At 43.1% G+C, this 14,585-nt stretch overlaps 2 protein-coding genes across 4 annotated transcripts in view; one reads left to right on the top strand and one right to left on the bottom strand.

The window, feature by feature from the left end:
- The window catches only part of UBE2D1 (ubiquitin conjugating enzyme E2 D1), a 35,368-nt gene extending 30,006 nt beyond the window's left edge, over nucleotides 1-5,362 (bottom strand). The window contains exons 1-2 of one of the 2 annotated variants that reach the window (XM_089510375.1): nucleotides 5,131-5,352; nucleotides 4,310-4,393 (exon numbers count right to left, since the gene is read on the bottom strand). Coding sequence is in view for 1 of the 2 variants with exons in the window: in XM_089510374.1 (XP_089366500.1) it covers nucleotides 5,131-5,154 (24 nt within the window). In the remaining variant the exon portion in view is untranslated. Of the gene's footprint in view, nucleotides 1-4,309; nucleotides 4,394-5,130 lie in introns of both variants that reach the window. The other variant, XM_089510374.1, reaches the window with a different exon arrangement.
- Nucleotides 5,363-8,325: 2,963 nt separating this feature from the next.
- LOC149318738 (CDGSH iron-sulfur domain-containing protein 1-like) lies at nucleotides 8,326-13,390 on the top strand. Of its 2 annotated transcripts, XM_089507867.1 has the most exons (3): nucleotides 8,326-8,434; nucleotides 11,331-11,536; nucleotides 12,987-13,390. In XM_089507867.1, exons 1-3 carry the CDS (start codon nucleotides 8,404-8,406, stop codon nucleotides 13,074-13,076), a joined length of 327 nt encoding a protein of 108 aa, XP_089363993.1. In that variant the 5' UTR covers nucleotides 8,326-8,403; the 3' UTR covers nucleotides 13,077-13,390. The 2 variants fall into 2 exon arrangements, with proteins under 2 accessions (XP_089363993.1, XP_089363992.1); XM_089507866.1 differs by lacking the exon at nucleotides 8,326-8,434 and having other exon boundaries at nucleotides 11,294-11,536.
- The last annotated feature ends 1,195 nt before the right edge of the window (nucleotides 13,391-14,585 follow it).

The raw sequence follows: 14,585 nt of genomic DNA, 5'->3' as shown, positions 1-14,585 counted from the left end.
ATCTTGAGTCCTCTTGACATGTGATAACAGCACATGTTTCCTCCTGAACAGAAAGGTAAGGCTTAAAGATTTTAATAGTAGTATATTGGCAACAGCAGAAACTAGGCTATGGTCATGCTCACAAAGGGATCACCTGCCTTATTGTTTTCATGCAGTGTAACCACACCTGCTGACCTACTTGTCCAGCTCCAAGCTGAACAAACCATGGTTTGTGACTCTGTCTTTGGGGGTGTGTGTGTGTGTGTGACAAACCAGTATTCCTGGTTTCTGCCTCAAACTACACCAGAATCTAGAATTTGTTTAGCCTCTCCCACTTGTAGGAGGATATAGGACCTGAGAGCTAAGCTAGAATACTAGTTTATTTTGACATCTAAAAATACCCTGTGTGTCTCAATTGGGAAACTGTTCCTTTGACTCAAATTTGAATTCCTTATTAATACCTTCAAGATGACCACATTCATGATTGACTATATACATTTTCTCCTGAAATGTACTCGAAACAAGCATATTGACATCCAAGTGTTTTTCTTAAAACTCTCCTAACCTCCCAGGTATCAACATTTTAAAACTAATCTGAAGAATTACACTCTATTTTACAAAAATTTAATTCATACTGAGCTTTGTTAAAATCATGCTTTGAGAGATCTCTTTTCTAATTACTGCATTTCTGCACTAAATCAGCTGACCAAAAAGTAAATGAAATACTGAGAAAACAGCCTCAGAGGATGGCAATGGCAAACCCCTCTGAAAAAACCTGTCAAGAAAACCCCAGTGATAAATTCACCGTAAGTTCGCCATAAGTCAGAAATGACTTGAAGGCACACAACAATAAAAAACAACTGATTTAAAGTGTCTTGAATTTCTACAACAGTTGTCTGGATCTATAAGATAACATCTCCAAGAAACTTTCACCCATAATTATGGAGAGAAAACAACATTTCCTGAAGGACGCTGTGGGTAATATCTAGGACAAGGCAGCATTTCATTTCCCTTCAAATCCAAGCAGTAACTACAGTTTCTAGAAGCAGGGCAGAGAGCATTTTGTGAGTGGCCCTGAACTGATACTATCTAGCATGTTCTGGGAACACTTTAGAGATGTCAAACATAAAAACCCTATTTGAACAGATATAGAAACATAGGTGCCCTGAAAGATCAATGCGAAAGTGCTTCTATTCCACTTTCCACAGTGATCAACCAGATACCTCTAGGAAGCCCTAAGATGTCACAATGTCAATTGCTCTGTCACACTGTTTGTTCCCCAGGTACTGACTTTCTGTGAGATACTATCTCATTTCTTGGAACTGTAATATAATATTGCATCTAGCAGCCAGTGACAGCCTTATTCTCCATCATCCCCTTTTAATGACAAGCCACAGGTCATCTCCACATCTCGTGGCAGTGGATTCCATAAACTGGCTGTGAATTGTGTGAAGAAGTACCTTCTCTTCTCTCACCCCACATACTTCCTCACAGTGAACAGAGTACGGTATATCTATCTGAATGAGCCAGAGATCTCTGAACCCTTCTCTCAATTTTAACTTATCTCTGCTTATTCCAAGTTGAACATAATTTCTGAAATGGTGCTGGGTCTACATCTCATTTTTCTATACTTGCAAGAAAAACCCCAATCATTGATTCCAATTACTGGCGACTTTTAACAATACAGTGGGTCCTTGTTATATGCGGGGGATCCGTTCCGGACCCCCCCGCGTATAACAAAATCCACGTATGCTCAAGTCCCATTTGTCCCAATGGCGGCGCGCGTGCACGCGCGCTGCCATTGGGACAAAAGTTCCTTCTCCCTCCCCTCCCTCGCTTCCCTCCTCGCTTCCCTCCCTGCCTCCCTCCCTTCCCTTTCCCTTACTTACCTGTCTCTCTCGTGGCAGCAGCATGGCCTCCGCCACCGCCACTGCGGGGGAAGCCAGGTGGCAGCGGCAGCGGCGGCGGCGGAGGCCAAGCCTCAGTTTCCTCGCCACCGCCGAGAAGGGGCGCAATGGCAGTGCTGGAGGCCTCTTGGCCCCCAACAACACCGCCACCGGGCCTTTCCTGCAGTGGCAGCGAGGAAGTAGGGCTGCCGCGCCGGAGGCCTTCAAGGCCTCCCGTGCTGGCATCCGGCCTCCTCCAGGCCTCTGACGCTGCGGAAGGGCCAGATACCGGTGCTGGAGGCCAAGAGGCCCCAGCACCGACACTTGCCCCTTCTGTGGCCGCGGAGGCCTGGAGGAGGCCGGGTGCTGGCGCTGGAGGCCTTGAAGGCCTCTGGCGCTGCTGCCCTCCGCGCCTCCTCTTCCAAAAAAAAGCGCGGAGGTGGGGAAGAGGAGGTGCGGAGGGCAGCAGCGCCAGAGGCCTTCAAGGCCTCCAGCGCCAGCACCTGGCCTCTTCCAGGCCTCCGCAGCCACAGAAGGGGCCTCCAGCACCTCTTGGCCTCCAGCACCGGTATCCGGCCCTTCCACAGCGGCAGAGGCCTGGAGGAGGCCGGATGCCGGCGCAGGAGGCCTTGAAGGCCTCCAGCGCGGCAGCCCTACTTCCTTACTGCCACCGCAGGAAAGGCCCGGTGGCGGTGTTGTTGGGGGCCAAGAGGCCTCCAGCACCGCCATCGCGCCCTTTCTCGGCGGTGGCGAGGAAACCGAGGCTTGGCCTCCGCCGCTGCCACCCGGCTTCCCCCGCAGCAACGGCGGCGGAGGCCAAGCCGCTGCGACGAGAGAAAGGTAAGTAAGGGGAAGGGAAGGGAGGGAGGCAGGGAGGGAAGGGAGGAGGGAAGCGAGGGAGGGGAGGGAGGAGAAGGAAATTGTCCCCAATGGCGGCGCGCGTGCACGCACGCCGCCATTGGGGACAACTTCCCGATTTGCGATCCGCGGATGCTCAAATCCGCGGATGGCAAATCCGCGTATAAGGAGGGCCGACTGTATCATCTACCTTAGTTTTCTTTCCGGCAAGACACCAGCTTCTTAGTGCCTGTCTTTCCTAGTTTTTCATTAGTACAACTCACCTGAAGAGAACAAAATTCATCACAGCTGAATTCATGTCTCACTTACTTCTTAGACAACTGAGCAAGCAGTGATGCATTTCATTCCTGAGAAGGCCAAGTTAGACCAAGAAGTTTTCCAAGTCTATGAACTGGCAATAGCCGAAGCATAGATTACACCAGAAGAGCCATACTGTATTTGTCCAAAGACCTACCTAGGCACATGACAAACCAGATGTCTATGGGTCATCGACAAGCAGGATATGAACCAAACAGTACCTTTCTCCTTATATCTCTCAACAACTGATGTACAAAGACATTCTGCCTTTGATACCAATGGATACATATATCTGTTGTGATGACTACCTTGAGAGGTGAAAAAACACAGATTTCTCAGAAGCAGACAGAAGCGAAGTGCTTTGAACTGTTTCTTCTGTGTGACCAGCTATAGCTATGGTAACAATTGGGACAAATATGCAAGCTCACAGTACTTTATTCCAAGTCACATCAGCCACGAAGAATTACTGATTACCATTGGGAATCAAAATACTTACTTAACTCACCTTGCAAGGTGAACAAGAGAGAAGGGCATTCCTTTAACACACTTTTAAGTAGCCAAAGATGAGCTAGGCAGGCTTGTACTGATGAATCCCAGGCTATGCCGAAGGTCTTTTGACCAATGCTGGCATTCAACCTTGGCATGTGGAGGAGGTACTGCACCATGTTCCTTCTGACATTACCCAGTAATAGGTGAACATAGGTCCTATGCCACTGTAAGCAACATAAATAGGGCTATCATATCACCCCGTAACCTCCTCTTCTCCAGGCTAAACACAACCAGCTCCCTAATTCTCTCCTCATAGGGCTTTGTGGTTTCCATTGTGGTTGCTCTCCTCTGGACACACTCCAGCTTTTCAATATCCTTTTTGAATTGTGGTGCCCAGAACTAGACATGGTATTCCAAGTGAGATCTGGGCAAATCATGTCAGGGAGACTTTAGATATGCTTTAAAAAGAAACAAACAAAAACTTTTGATTGTTTTGTAAGAGCCAGCCTGGGATAGTGGTTTGCGCGTTGGACCAGAGCTTTGGAGACCAGGGTCAATTCCCAGCTTGACCCTGAAACCCATTTCCAGCGTCAAATTTTTCAAGCCTACTGAGTGCCCTTGGGCAAGTCACATCTTCTCAGCCTCAGAGGAAGGCCATGGGAAGCCTCCTCTGAACAAACCTTGCCAAGAAAACCCTGTAACAGCTTCGCCTTAGGGTCCCCATAAATTGGAAATGAACTGATGGCACACAACACACAAACACACACTTGTTTTTTTTTTAAAATGTCTTTTTAGCCTGCCTTTAGAAAGTTGATTTTCACTGTTTAATGTTGTCAAATATTGTCTGTCAGCCACCCTGTGTCCCTTTCTGGGAGAAAGATGACCTAAGAAATACAAAATAATGAAAAAGTGAAATAAAATCCATCCAAGGAGATTTTAATTTTAATTTTTTTGGTTTTTTTGAAAAGAAATATCATTGAATCTTATATGTCAGCCGCCATGGGTCCCTTTCTGGGAGAAAGGCCACCTAAGAAATGTCATGAAATGATGGAGAGATGAAATTATTTAAGGAAGGGATGAGATAAAATCTGTCCATGAAGATTTTTATTGCTTTTTATATGTGTGTGTGTGTGTGTGTGTAGTGATATCTCCTCTGTCATCCGCCTTGGGTCCCTTTCTGGGGGGAAAGGCGGCCTAAGGAATGAAATGAAGGACGTGAGTTAAAATAAGGAAGAAACAGGATAAAATCCATCTATGAACACCTTAATTGCTTTCTTTTTTAAGTATGTATCTGTGAAGATTTTAATTGTTTATTATTATTATTATTATTATTATTATTATTATAAAAAATACATGTATAGTGAAATCTGCTCTGTCCTCCGCCTTGGGTCCCTTCCTGGGAGCAAGGCGGCCTAAGGAATGCCATGGAATGCTGGGGAGGTGAAGGATCCTTCTTGGCCCTGGGTCCCTTCTTGCCACAGGCCTGCTCCCTTCTCGCCCCCCCCCCCCCGCGCGTTCTCTCTTATCGCGAGACTTGGAGGCCCCCTCCCTCCCTCTCTGTCCCCCTCCTCGGTTCTCGCTCAGTCCCCCCAACGGCCGCCCCACCCGTGCCCCCGCTCACCTTCTGTATCCGCTTGAGCGCCATGGGGAGCCGGGGAGGGAGGCGTCGTCGCCGGCGTCCTGGGCTTCTTCACTGACGGCGGGGGGAAGGAGGAGGAGGAGGGGGGGAGGCCGGGGCCGAGCTGCCTCTCTCTCCGCTCCCAATCGACGGGTCTTTTGTTTCCGCTGCTTCGACTCCTCTCAGGCGCCGAGGCCACGCCCACGCCGCGCGAGGGGCATGCTGGGACACGTAGTTCCCCGCCTCTTCAACAGCGGCACCTACGGCCCTGACGCCGCAGCGCGCGCGCGCCGTCTGGGCGGCCGTTATTCCCGCTGTGGCCCCGCCCCCAAGCTGTCCCCTTTAAGAGAATTGTTGGACTTCAGCTCCCAGAAGCCTCAGCCACGTTGGGCAATAGACTGGGATTCTGGGAGCTGAAGTCCAAAATCCCTTAAAGAGCACAGTTCAGCGACCAATGAAGCTGGTCTTTGACCATAATAAAGAGTTTCATTTCACACACACACACACACACACATACATACATATATATATATATCTCATATATATATATATATATATATATAGAGAGAGAGAGAGAGAGAGAGAGAGAGCGCGCATTATAGTATCCCAAACTGTTCCCTTTAAGAGATTGTGGACTCCAGCTCCCAGAAGCCTCAGCCATGTTGGCCAATAGTCTGGGATTGTGGGAGCTGGAGTCCAAAATCCCTTAAAGGGTACAGTTTGGGGACCACTGCCATACAGAATCCTTAGTACTAATGCTTCTTTGCAGTAATATTACTCATAAATCATAATTCCCATCTACCACCGAGTGTAGTGCCAATAGTTCTGACATAAAACTGCTAGCAAAGTTATATACTTTCCAATTACAGTATCCTACGCACAACCTAAATGTACTTACATATACAATAGTGAAAATTAGTTTAGTTTTTGCCTCACAAAACTACGTATCTCAGGATTCTGAAAGATGGAGCCCTAGCAGTTAAAGTGGTGTCAAACTGCATTATTTCTAGTGTAGATTCAGTGCTGTATGATAACTCATGGTGTCACTCTCCCATTGACCTCCTCCCATACCACACCATACAGAATCCTTAATACAGTCAGCCAATCCCGCAGCATAAAACCATTATACTCTGTTCTTCAGTCACAAAGGCTCTCAGGCAATTGTGGAGAATTTACACCAATTCAATCTAGACCAGGGGTAGGTAGCCTGCGGCCCAAGGGCCAGATGCGGCCCGGCGAGGCCTTGGGACCAGCCCCAGCCCGGTCCTGCCACCGATTGCTGCCGAGGCCTTTGGGGGGCAATTGTCTATAGAAGCCTCAACAACATGCATTTATATTAACATTTTTTAAAAAAATCAGCAAATTTTTTCGCGTGTCCTCCATTTTTTTAAAAAAGTGTCTTCCATTTGAAAATTTTGTCCTACATTTGTCCTGGTTTATTTATATATTTAATTTTTTTAAAAAAATTATTTAATTATTTTTTTTTGGCTTCGGCCCCCCAGTTGTCTGAGGGACAGCAACCCGGCCCCCGGCTCAAAAAGGTTGCCTACCCCTGACCTAGACAATGAGGAAACAAATAGTAAGAGAGTTTGCAATCAATAATTCGGATCAAATGTTGATCAGAATGGGGATGGCATCCAAGACATCGGAAGATTAAGAACGGGGAGAGCAGCTATGCTATGAAATGCTACGAAAGATTAGGCAGCTATGAAAGAACAAGATCCTAAAGAGTAAAGACATTGGAGAGGTAGGGTATAAATAAATTTTATTATTGTTATTATTTATACAATTAGGCACGAAAGTTAGAACTGTCCAAGGGATTGTATTTTCCATCACCATGTATGAGCAGGATAGTGAAGAAAGTAGATCAGAAGAAAATCAATTCATTTGAGATGTGGGGCTGGAGAAGAGTGCTAAGAATACCACAGATGGCCAAAAGGACAAACAGATCAAGCCTGAACTTTTCCTGGAAGCCAAGTTGATCAAATTGAGGCTATCATACATCATGAGAAGACATGGGTCACTAGAAAAGACGTTTTAAAGCTCGGAAAGGCGGAGGTAAATAGAAAGAGAGGAGGACCTCAGGCCAGAGGGACAGACTCCATCAGGGAGGTCATGGGCCTGAGCCTGCAGACCCCGAACAGAGAGGCAAAGGATAGCAGGACTTGGAGATGTCTAGTTCACAGAGTCACCATGAGTCCAAGTCAAATCCAAGGCAGTTAACAGCAACAACAGACATGTGGTTTTTTTTAATTCAAAATAATTTAATATTTTTGTAACATTTTTAAATATTTTAAAACTCAAAATAATTTAATTTTAAAATTCAAAATAATTTAATTTAAAAATCAAACTAATTTAAATAATTTAAATTTCAAAATAATTTAATTTAAAAAATCAAACTAATTTAAATAATTTAAAGTAAAAATTCAAAATAATTTAACGTGTTCTAAAAAAATCAAACTAATTTAAACAATTTAAAATTCAGAATAATTTAAATAATTTAAACTCTAAATTCATTATTTAAAAAACTCAAAATTCAAAATAATTTAAATAATTTAAACTCAAAATTCAAAATAATTAAATGTTTTTAAAAAAATCAAAATAATTTAAATAATTAATTATTCAAACCAATTTAAATAATTTAAATTTAAAATTCAAAATAATTTAATGTTTATTTTAAAAATTCAAAAAATTTAAATAATTAAAAAATCAAAAAAGTTAAATAATTTAAAGTAAAAAATTCAAAATAATTTAATATTTTTAAAAAATCAAAATAATTTAAATAATAATTAAAAAATAATTTAAATAATAATTAACAATTAAAAATAATTTAAATAATAATTAAAAATTAAAAATAATTTAACATTTATTTAAAGATAAAACTGGGGCCCCTCCTTTCTCCTCCCGCTCACACTATCCCTTCCTTCAGCTTTCTAAAGGGAAGCAGGCCACGGTAGAAGACCTCCCCTCCCTCAGAGGCTCACTTGGTGCTGTCCACGCCCCCCCCCGTGTAAGCGACGCCCATAGTATAGCCGTCCTCCTTGAGAGTTTCCCATAGGCTGGGGGGCGTGGTCCTGCCAACGCTCCTCCCCCTGTGCGTCCACGTGCCTCCCAGCCTCTGCCTCTTCCAACAAAGCCAGGCCCCGCCCCTTTAAGGGTAGGGGCTCGCCGGGGCGACCATTTTGGAAGCCGTCCTGCGCAGGCGCAGTCCGCTGCGTGCCCTTCCTTCCTTGAGCCCCTTTCTCGCGTGTCCTTGGCTTCTCTGAGTCTGGAGTCATGGGCCTCGGGGGGCAGAGTGCAGTCAGGGGTAAGTCTCCACGTGGGAACACCCCCCCCTTTCAGTCCACCAGGAGTCTCTGCCTCCTAGGCTTTGCTGTGACCTTTCTGGCATCTGTAGGCTGCATCCACACTGGAGAAATAACCCGGTTTGGCACCGCTTTAACTGCATTAATGGCTCAAGGCTATGGAATTCTGGGCTCCAGTTCTCATATCTGGGGTCAAACCTTGATAGAAGTGGGGACTGCAGCCAGGAAATCAGAAGAAGGTTAAGAATGGGGAGGGTGGCTGTGAGAGAACTAGAGAAGATCCTGAAATGCAAAGATACACAACTGAGCACAAAAGTCAGAATCCTAGAAGCCATTGTATTCCCTGTCACCATGCATGGATGTGATTGCTGGGAAATCAAGAAAGAAGATAGGAAGGAAATCAGTTCATTTGAGATGTGGTGCTGGAGAAGACTGCTGGGGATCCCATGGACAACCAAAAGGACAAACAAATGGGTCCTAGAGCAGGTCGAAAAGGAAACCTCCCTGGAAGCTAAGGTCCCAAACACACTGCAGGAATAATCCAGTTTGAGACTGCTTTAACTGCCCTGGCTCAATGCGAGGGAATCCTGCGCACTGCAGTTTTGTGAGACATTGGGCCTTCTCTGTCAGAGAGATCCCTGGTGCCACAATAAACTACAGCTCCCAGAATTTCCTAGCACTGAGCCAGGGCAGTTAAAGTGGTCTCAAACTGGATTATTTCTGCAGTGTGTTTGGGACCTAAGATGACTAAACTGAGGCTGTCGTACTTCGGGCACATAATGAGAAGGAAGGACTCATTGAAAAGGACAATAATGCTGGGAAAGGTGGAGGGAATTAGAAAGAGAGGAAGACCACATGCTAGATGGATAGAGTTATGTTATGGAGGTCACAGGTTTTATGGGGTTGCAGGAACTGAGCAGTGGAGGACAGAGGGTCTTGGAGATGTCTCATCCATAGGGTCGCCATGGGTTTTACTGTAGTCTTTAGCCTTTCTGTCTGCTACTGCTGCCTCACCAAAACTACAAACTCTGTAGGATGGAGCTGTGGCAGTTCAAGCGATGTCAAGTTGCATTATTTCTGCACTGTGGATGTAGCCCCAGGCAGCTGCAAGGATGTTTCCAAGTGTCTTGGGCAATTCCTGGAGGCGGCATCTTTTGGCTTTGGAGGAGAGCTACATCTGCTGCCCAGTGAGGTGGGAAACTGCACCACGTGTCACCCAAAGATTTCAAATTTTAACTTTAAAAAAAGCATTTCTGTTGACAGCATTCACTGATTTTCCCCTTTATCTTTGTGCTGAATAAGTGTTATCAGTGTGTTGTAGATACGTACCATACACTTTGGGTCTTGCATTTTTTTGTTCATCGTCTGCAGTTTGTATGGCATCATTAGCTATGGCCATGCAGTTACATAGTTCTCATTCAAACCCTCGACACATGTATCATACTTACAGGTGGAATCCTTGTGTTTACTGGCTTTTTCTATGCAGTTATATTTCCCTGGCTCTCAGAATCATAGAGTGAGAAGAGATCTTGAAGGGCCATCCAGTCCAACCCCCTTGCCATGCAGGAACTCACAATCAAAGCACCCCTGAAAGATGGCTATCCAGCCTCTGTTTAAAAGCCTCCAAAGAAGGAGACTCCACCACTCTCTGAGGGAGTGTGTTTCACTGTTGAACATCTCTTACTGTCAGGTAGTTCTTCCTGATGTTTAGGTGGAATCTCTTTTCCTGTAGATTGCACCCATTGTTCTGGGTCCTATTCCCTGGAGCTGCAGAAGACAAGCTTGCTCCCTCCCCTCCATGACACCCTTCAAGTATTTAGTCTCATCTCTTATGAACTGAGTTTGGTCATGCATATATGCAGGTATATTATGTTGTCACATGTTTAGTGCTGCTTGTGCATGGATGAGACATGCTAACTTCTTATTTTGTGGGCCTGTGCATCTTTGTCTATTCTGAGATAAAATTCTGTAACTGCATTATAATGGCAGTACAGTATAACACCTTTATGAGGACCACCTGAACATCAACAGAGTGAGCTAATTTTAGACATTCACCAGAAATCTCTCCAGACAGAGTTGGCAGAGGGGGGGTTGTACTTTAAGAAAATACTATATTGTTGTTGGGCATTGCAGATGCCCCATCTGCAACATATCACTTTCTCAAGGTAGTTATTCTAGAAAGTCCTTGCAAAAGGCCAGGTTGGGTATCAGTGGTGTTTTGGAAGTTGTTGAACTTCAGCTACCATCAGGTTTACTTTGCCTGGCTAATGTTGAGATGTGATGGGAGTAGCAGCTCATCTGTGCCTAGAAAGGTCTAAGATTCTCTTCTCCTGATGTAGAAGTATCTCAAATTTCTTAAATTCGAGGCTGAATTTAGGTAGAAACTAATAATTTTTCCTTATTTGCTATCTTGGGAATATATCATAGAGAGGAGCTCACCATATTATCAAACAGCTTTCTCTCCTCAGTCTCCTACTAAACACCAAGAAGAGTGATGAAACTGAAGTATAAGTTCCCTCTGTATGGTTTTCTTTAAAATTGGTTGTAATAAAAGTAGTGCAGAAGGGTTCTTATCATCCGAGAAAAGCCAACATCCTACCATCTATAATCCCTTTAAGTCCTAATTCATGCGATGGAAGTAAAAATTAGCTGTATTCATCAGGCCTCATTTGAATAAACTAGCATAGGATTCCACTGTAAATGTGAATAAATAGATTGCTTTCTGTATATGCATACTAAATGACATGGGTAAAAGCCATGATCTGTATCTGAGAAGCAAATGAAAACCTATTAGGAAAGGGAAGCATCTGTAACAGTAACGGTTATTTTTTGCACTAATCTGTTGGGACAGGAGTATGTAAATGCTTTTGACAGTTTCTCCATTTTTTTCTATTTCAGTTGAATGGGTTGTAGCAGTCTCATTTGCAGCAGGAGCAGCAGCGATTGGGTATCTTGCTTACAAAAAACTCTTCAGCAAGGACAGATGCTGTAATGGGATGGTAAACCTCCATATTCAGAAAGATAATCCAAAAGTAGTTCATGCATTTGATATGGAAGATTTGGGGGACAAAGCTGTATATTGCCGGTGCTGGAGGTCTAAGAAGGTAAGAAAAGAAAATGTTTAACTTGTGTAACTTCTTGTTCTGGAAGTATCTGGTGAATCCTTCGGAAGTAGATTTATTGCGATATCACATTTAAGCAGTTGAAACAATGATGTGAGTAGAAAGTAGTACTGAAGGAAGCCTTAATTGATCATAACAATTATTATCCAAGTAGTTTTTCTTATATGGGGAAGATGTGCTCATTTGTTAAGATCATTTAACTTAAAGTGACTGTCACATTTAGTATGTGTTCCTTTTCTCTTTGTGCTCAGCCTCTTGAACTCGTAATCTGTGGTCAAAAAGATGTAAATATTTGTCATCTTTTATGGTATCTAGCCATGGTTGCTAATACTGTGTCTAAATAGAAGTATTTCTTTCTAGGACAGGTGCTGAAAGTTGTGAGGCCCTCCAGATGTTGTTGGCCTGCACCTCCTAGCTTTCCTCATTATTACTTTTGCTGGCTAAGGCTGCTGGGACTTGTAGTCCAACAGATTTGGAAGGCCATATTATTCCCATTCTGTTCTAGGAAATGGCGTTCTTGAATACAAATGTGAAGGAAGTTCCACTGTTGAGGCACCATCAGAGGAACAGTTATTTGTCTAGCAGTCACCTGCTTAATTTTCAAAGCAATAAATCTGTAAAAGGGAAGAAGAAAGAGAGTACTCAGGCCTGAAAACATTACAAAGTCCAAATCTTCATATTTCCCTTCAGTCAAATTCATGTTTATTTTAAAACTGAGGCGTGACTGCTGTTCCTTTCTGTTGTAGCAACACTGGAACTGTAATACTGTAATATTTTTGGATGGTCTGCTAGATTCTTAACAGTGGAGGTGGGAAACCTTTAAACATGACCCTCAACCTAATATCAGAAGATATCTCTGTTCCCTCAGTTCAAGCTTCTGGAAAGGGTGACTTGGCCATTGTCTAGCACAGTGGTTCTCCACCTGTGAGTTGCAACCCCTTTGGGGGTTGAACAACCCTTTCACAGGAGTCGCCTAAGACCCAGGGTTGGCACCATAATCTATAATATGTACTTTAAGCAGTGGTTCTCAACCTGTGGGTCATGATTCCTTTGCGATTCTCAATCTGTGGGTCGCAGCATTAGGAAGGTTGAGAACCACTGGTCTAGCAGTTCTCTCTCTGCCAGGGAATCAAGTGGAGGGAGTGGACAAGAGAGTGATAAAAGTGTCACAGAAAAAGTGTGACCTGCCCACTTCTAGATCTGGTCCAACACTTTCCTGACTTTAGCCCTACCTTCTGCTGGCATGCAGCCTCAAAGGTTACCCCAAATGATGGCAGTCTTGAGTGAAAGGGTTGCCCACACTATTACTTAGAATTGTCTGAACTATTTTCTTTCACACCCTTGGCATTTGGTGCATATTAACGATAATGTCTTAATGGTTTTGCTAAATAAAATGTGCATTTAAGGCTACTTAATATTTTCCCTCCTGCAGTTCCCACTATGCGATGGTTCTCACACAAAGCATAATGATGAAACAGGAGACAACGTGGGACCCCTCATCATCAAGAAAAAAGATGCTTAAAGAAAGCAAATGATCTGGATACATGAAAACAGCCTTGTTGCAGTGCTTTCTGCTCACTTGTAACTCTAAAGGTTACAGGTCTTAAGACATTTCACTGAAGACTTTTTAGATGTGGTATACAGTATTCTGCAGCACATGTAATTCATGTTGTTTGCCTTGCTTAAAACACTACATGTTAGGAATTAATACCTGCAACTTACTGATTTTGTCTTTAATGTGTACATTCTCATTAAGTGTAAAAATAATTCAACAACCTTTTAGAATGTACTCTGAAGTATGTATTTGAATGATACATTAAATTATTTTCAAATACAGTGTTCTTATTGTCTTTGCTATTCAAAACAACAAGCACCGTGGAAATAAAATGACTTTTGGTTAATCTTTCAATTTAGGACCACATAGTTTTCCGCCCAGTTCTAACCTTATTCAGTTAGAAATAGGGCTGAAACATAGGATTCATCAATTTAAAACACTAGAAAAAATGCCTCCCACTTGAGCTAGAAAATAGTAAAAAATTGTTTAATTATCAGTGCTGTGGACCAACTTTATCGGCAGCTAGCCATCCACAGACTTGAGCATCTGCAGATCAGCCCATCCCGTTATTGTTAATGGTATAATGTGGATGCATATCACTACTCACTGACTATAATGAGGCTTGAGAATGCACATTTTTCTCATCCACGGGAGGGCAGAACTAAACCCCTATAGATGGGAAGGGCATGCTGTACTTAAGTGACATCTTTTAGAAGTACTCTTTGTAAGAGAATAGAAGATACAGCAGGTATCAGCTTGATAGAATCAGTGTATGTATATTTAATTTAAAAGAATGGATTGAATCCAGATTAGTCATGCTTAAAATAGACCCATTTAGATAAGTTGAACTGAAGTTAAGGTTAATTTGTCCAGCTAATTGTTTACTCCAAGCATGACTAAATTGGATCCAATACAGTACTATTATCTTCAGAAGTACTTGGTTTATTTTTTGATGTGACTTAATCCACAAAAATGAAGATTATCTAAATTATGATTTTTAAAAATCATTTGAATGGCATTTCTGAGCTCAAATTGTATACATAGTTCAAATATAGTCATATTTTCACAAGGATGTGTAGAAAATAGAAAATTTCTCATTCAAACCGTATGCATATTATATATTGCCTATCTTTATTGCTTTGCAGCTGCCAGGTTTTTTAAAAATATAGGTATACAGATAGAACAGTTGTGATACTGTTTTGCCAGGATGGTCTTAAGGCAAAGTAAGCAGCTGCCTCAGGTGGTAGATGAGGATGCAGCAGCTACCCCAGCCATTCCTTCTGGCCCACTATAGCTCAGGTAGCATCAAGAATGTGTACAATTATGTGCAAATGAAACCACAAAAGGAGAGATTATGACAAAAGTACTCATAAATCTGTAGGACATAGCATAAACTTATCTCAGTCCTAACTTCAGTTCTTAGTATTTTGGGGACCCATATTTTTTGCCTTATCAGCAAACACAGTCCATAGTAGT

This window comes from Sceloporus occidentalis, unplaced genomic scaffold, assembly GCF_023333645.1.
Source record: "Sceloporus occidentalis isolate IW3139 unplaced genomic scaffold, rSceOcc1.0.p SCAF_2, whole genome shotgun sequence".
Taxonomy (NCBI): Eukaryota; Metazoa; Chordata; class Lepidosauria; order Squamata; family Phrynosomatidae; genus Sceloporus; species Sceloporus occidentalis.
Note: the sequence above shows the minus strand (reverse complement) of the source record. Positions and strands in the feature narration are given on the sequence as shown.

Bases quoted from the DNA above. Each gene is read 5' to 3' on its own strand.
- LOC149318738 (XM_089507866.1), top strand. From the start codon at position 11,294: ATGCTTTTGACAGTTTCTCCATTTTTTTCTATTTCAGTTGAATGGGTT. The intron at 11,537-12,986 runs GTAAGAAAAGAA...TCCCTCCTGCAG, and splicing joins GGTGCTGGAGGTCTAAGAAG to TTCCCACTATGCGATGGTTC.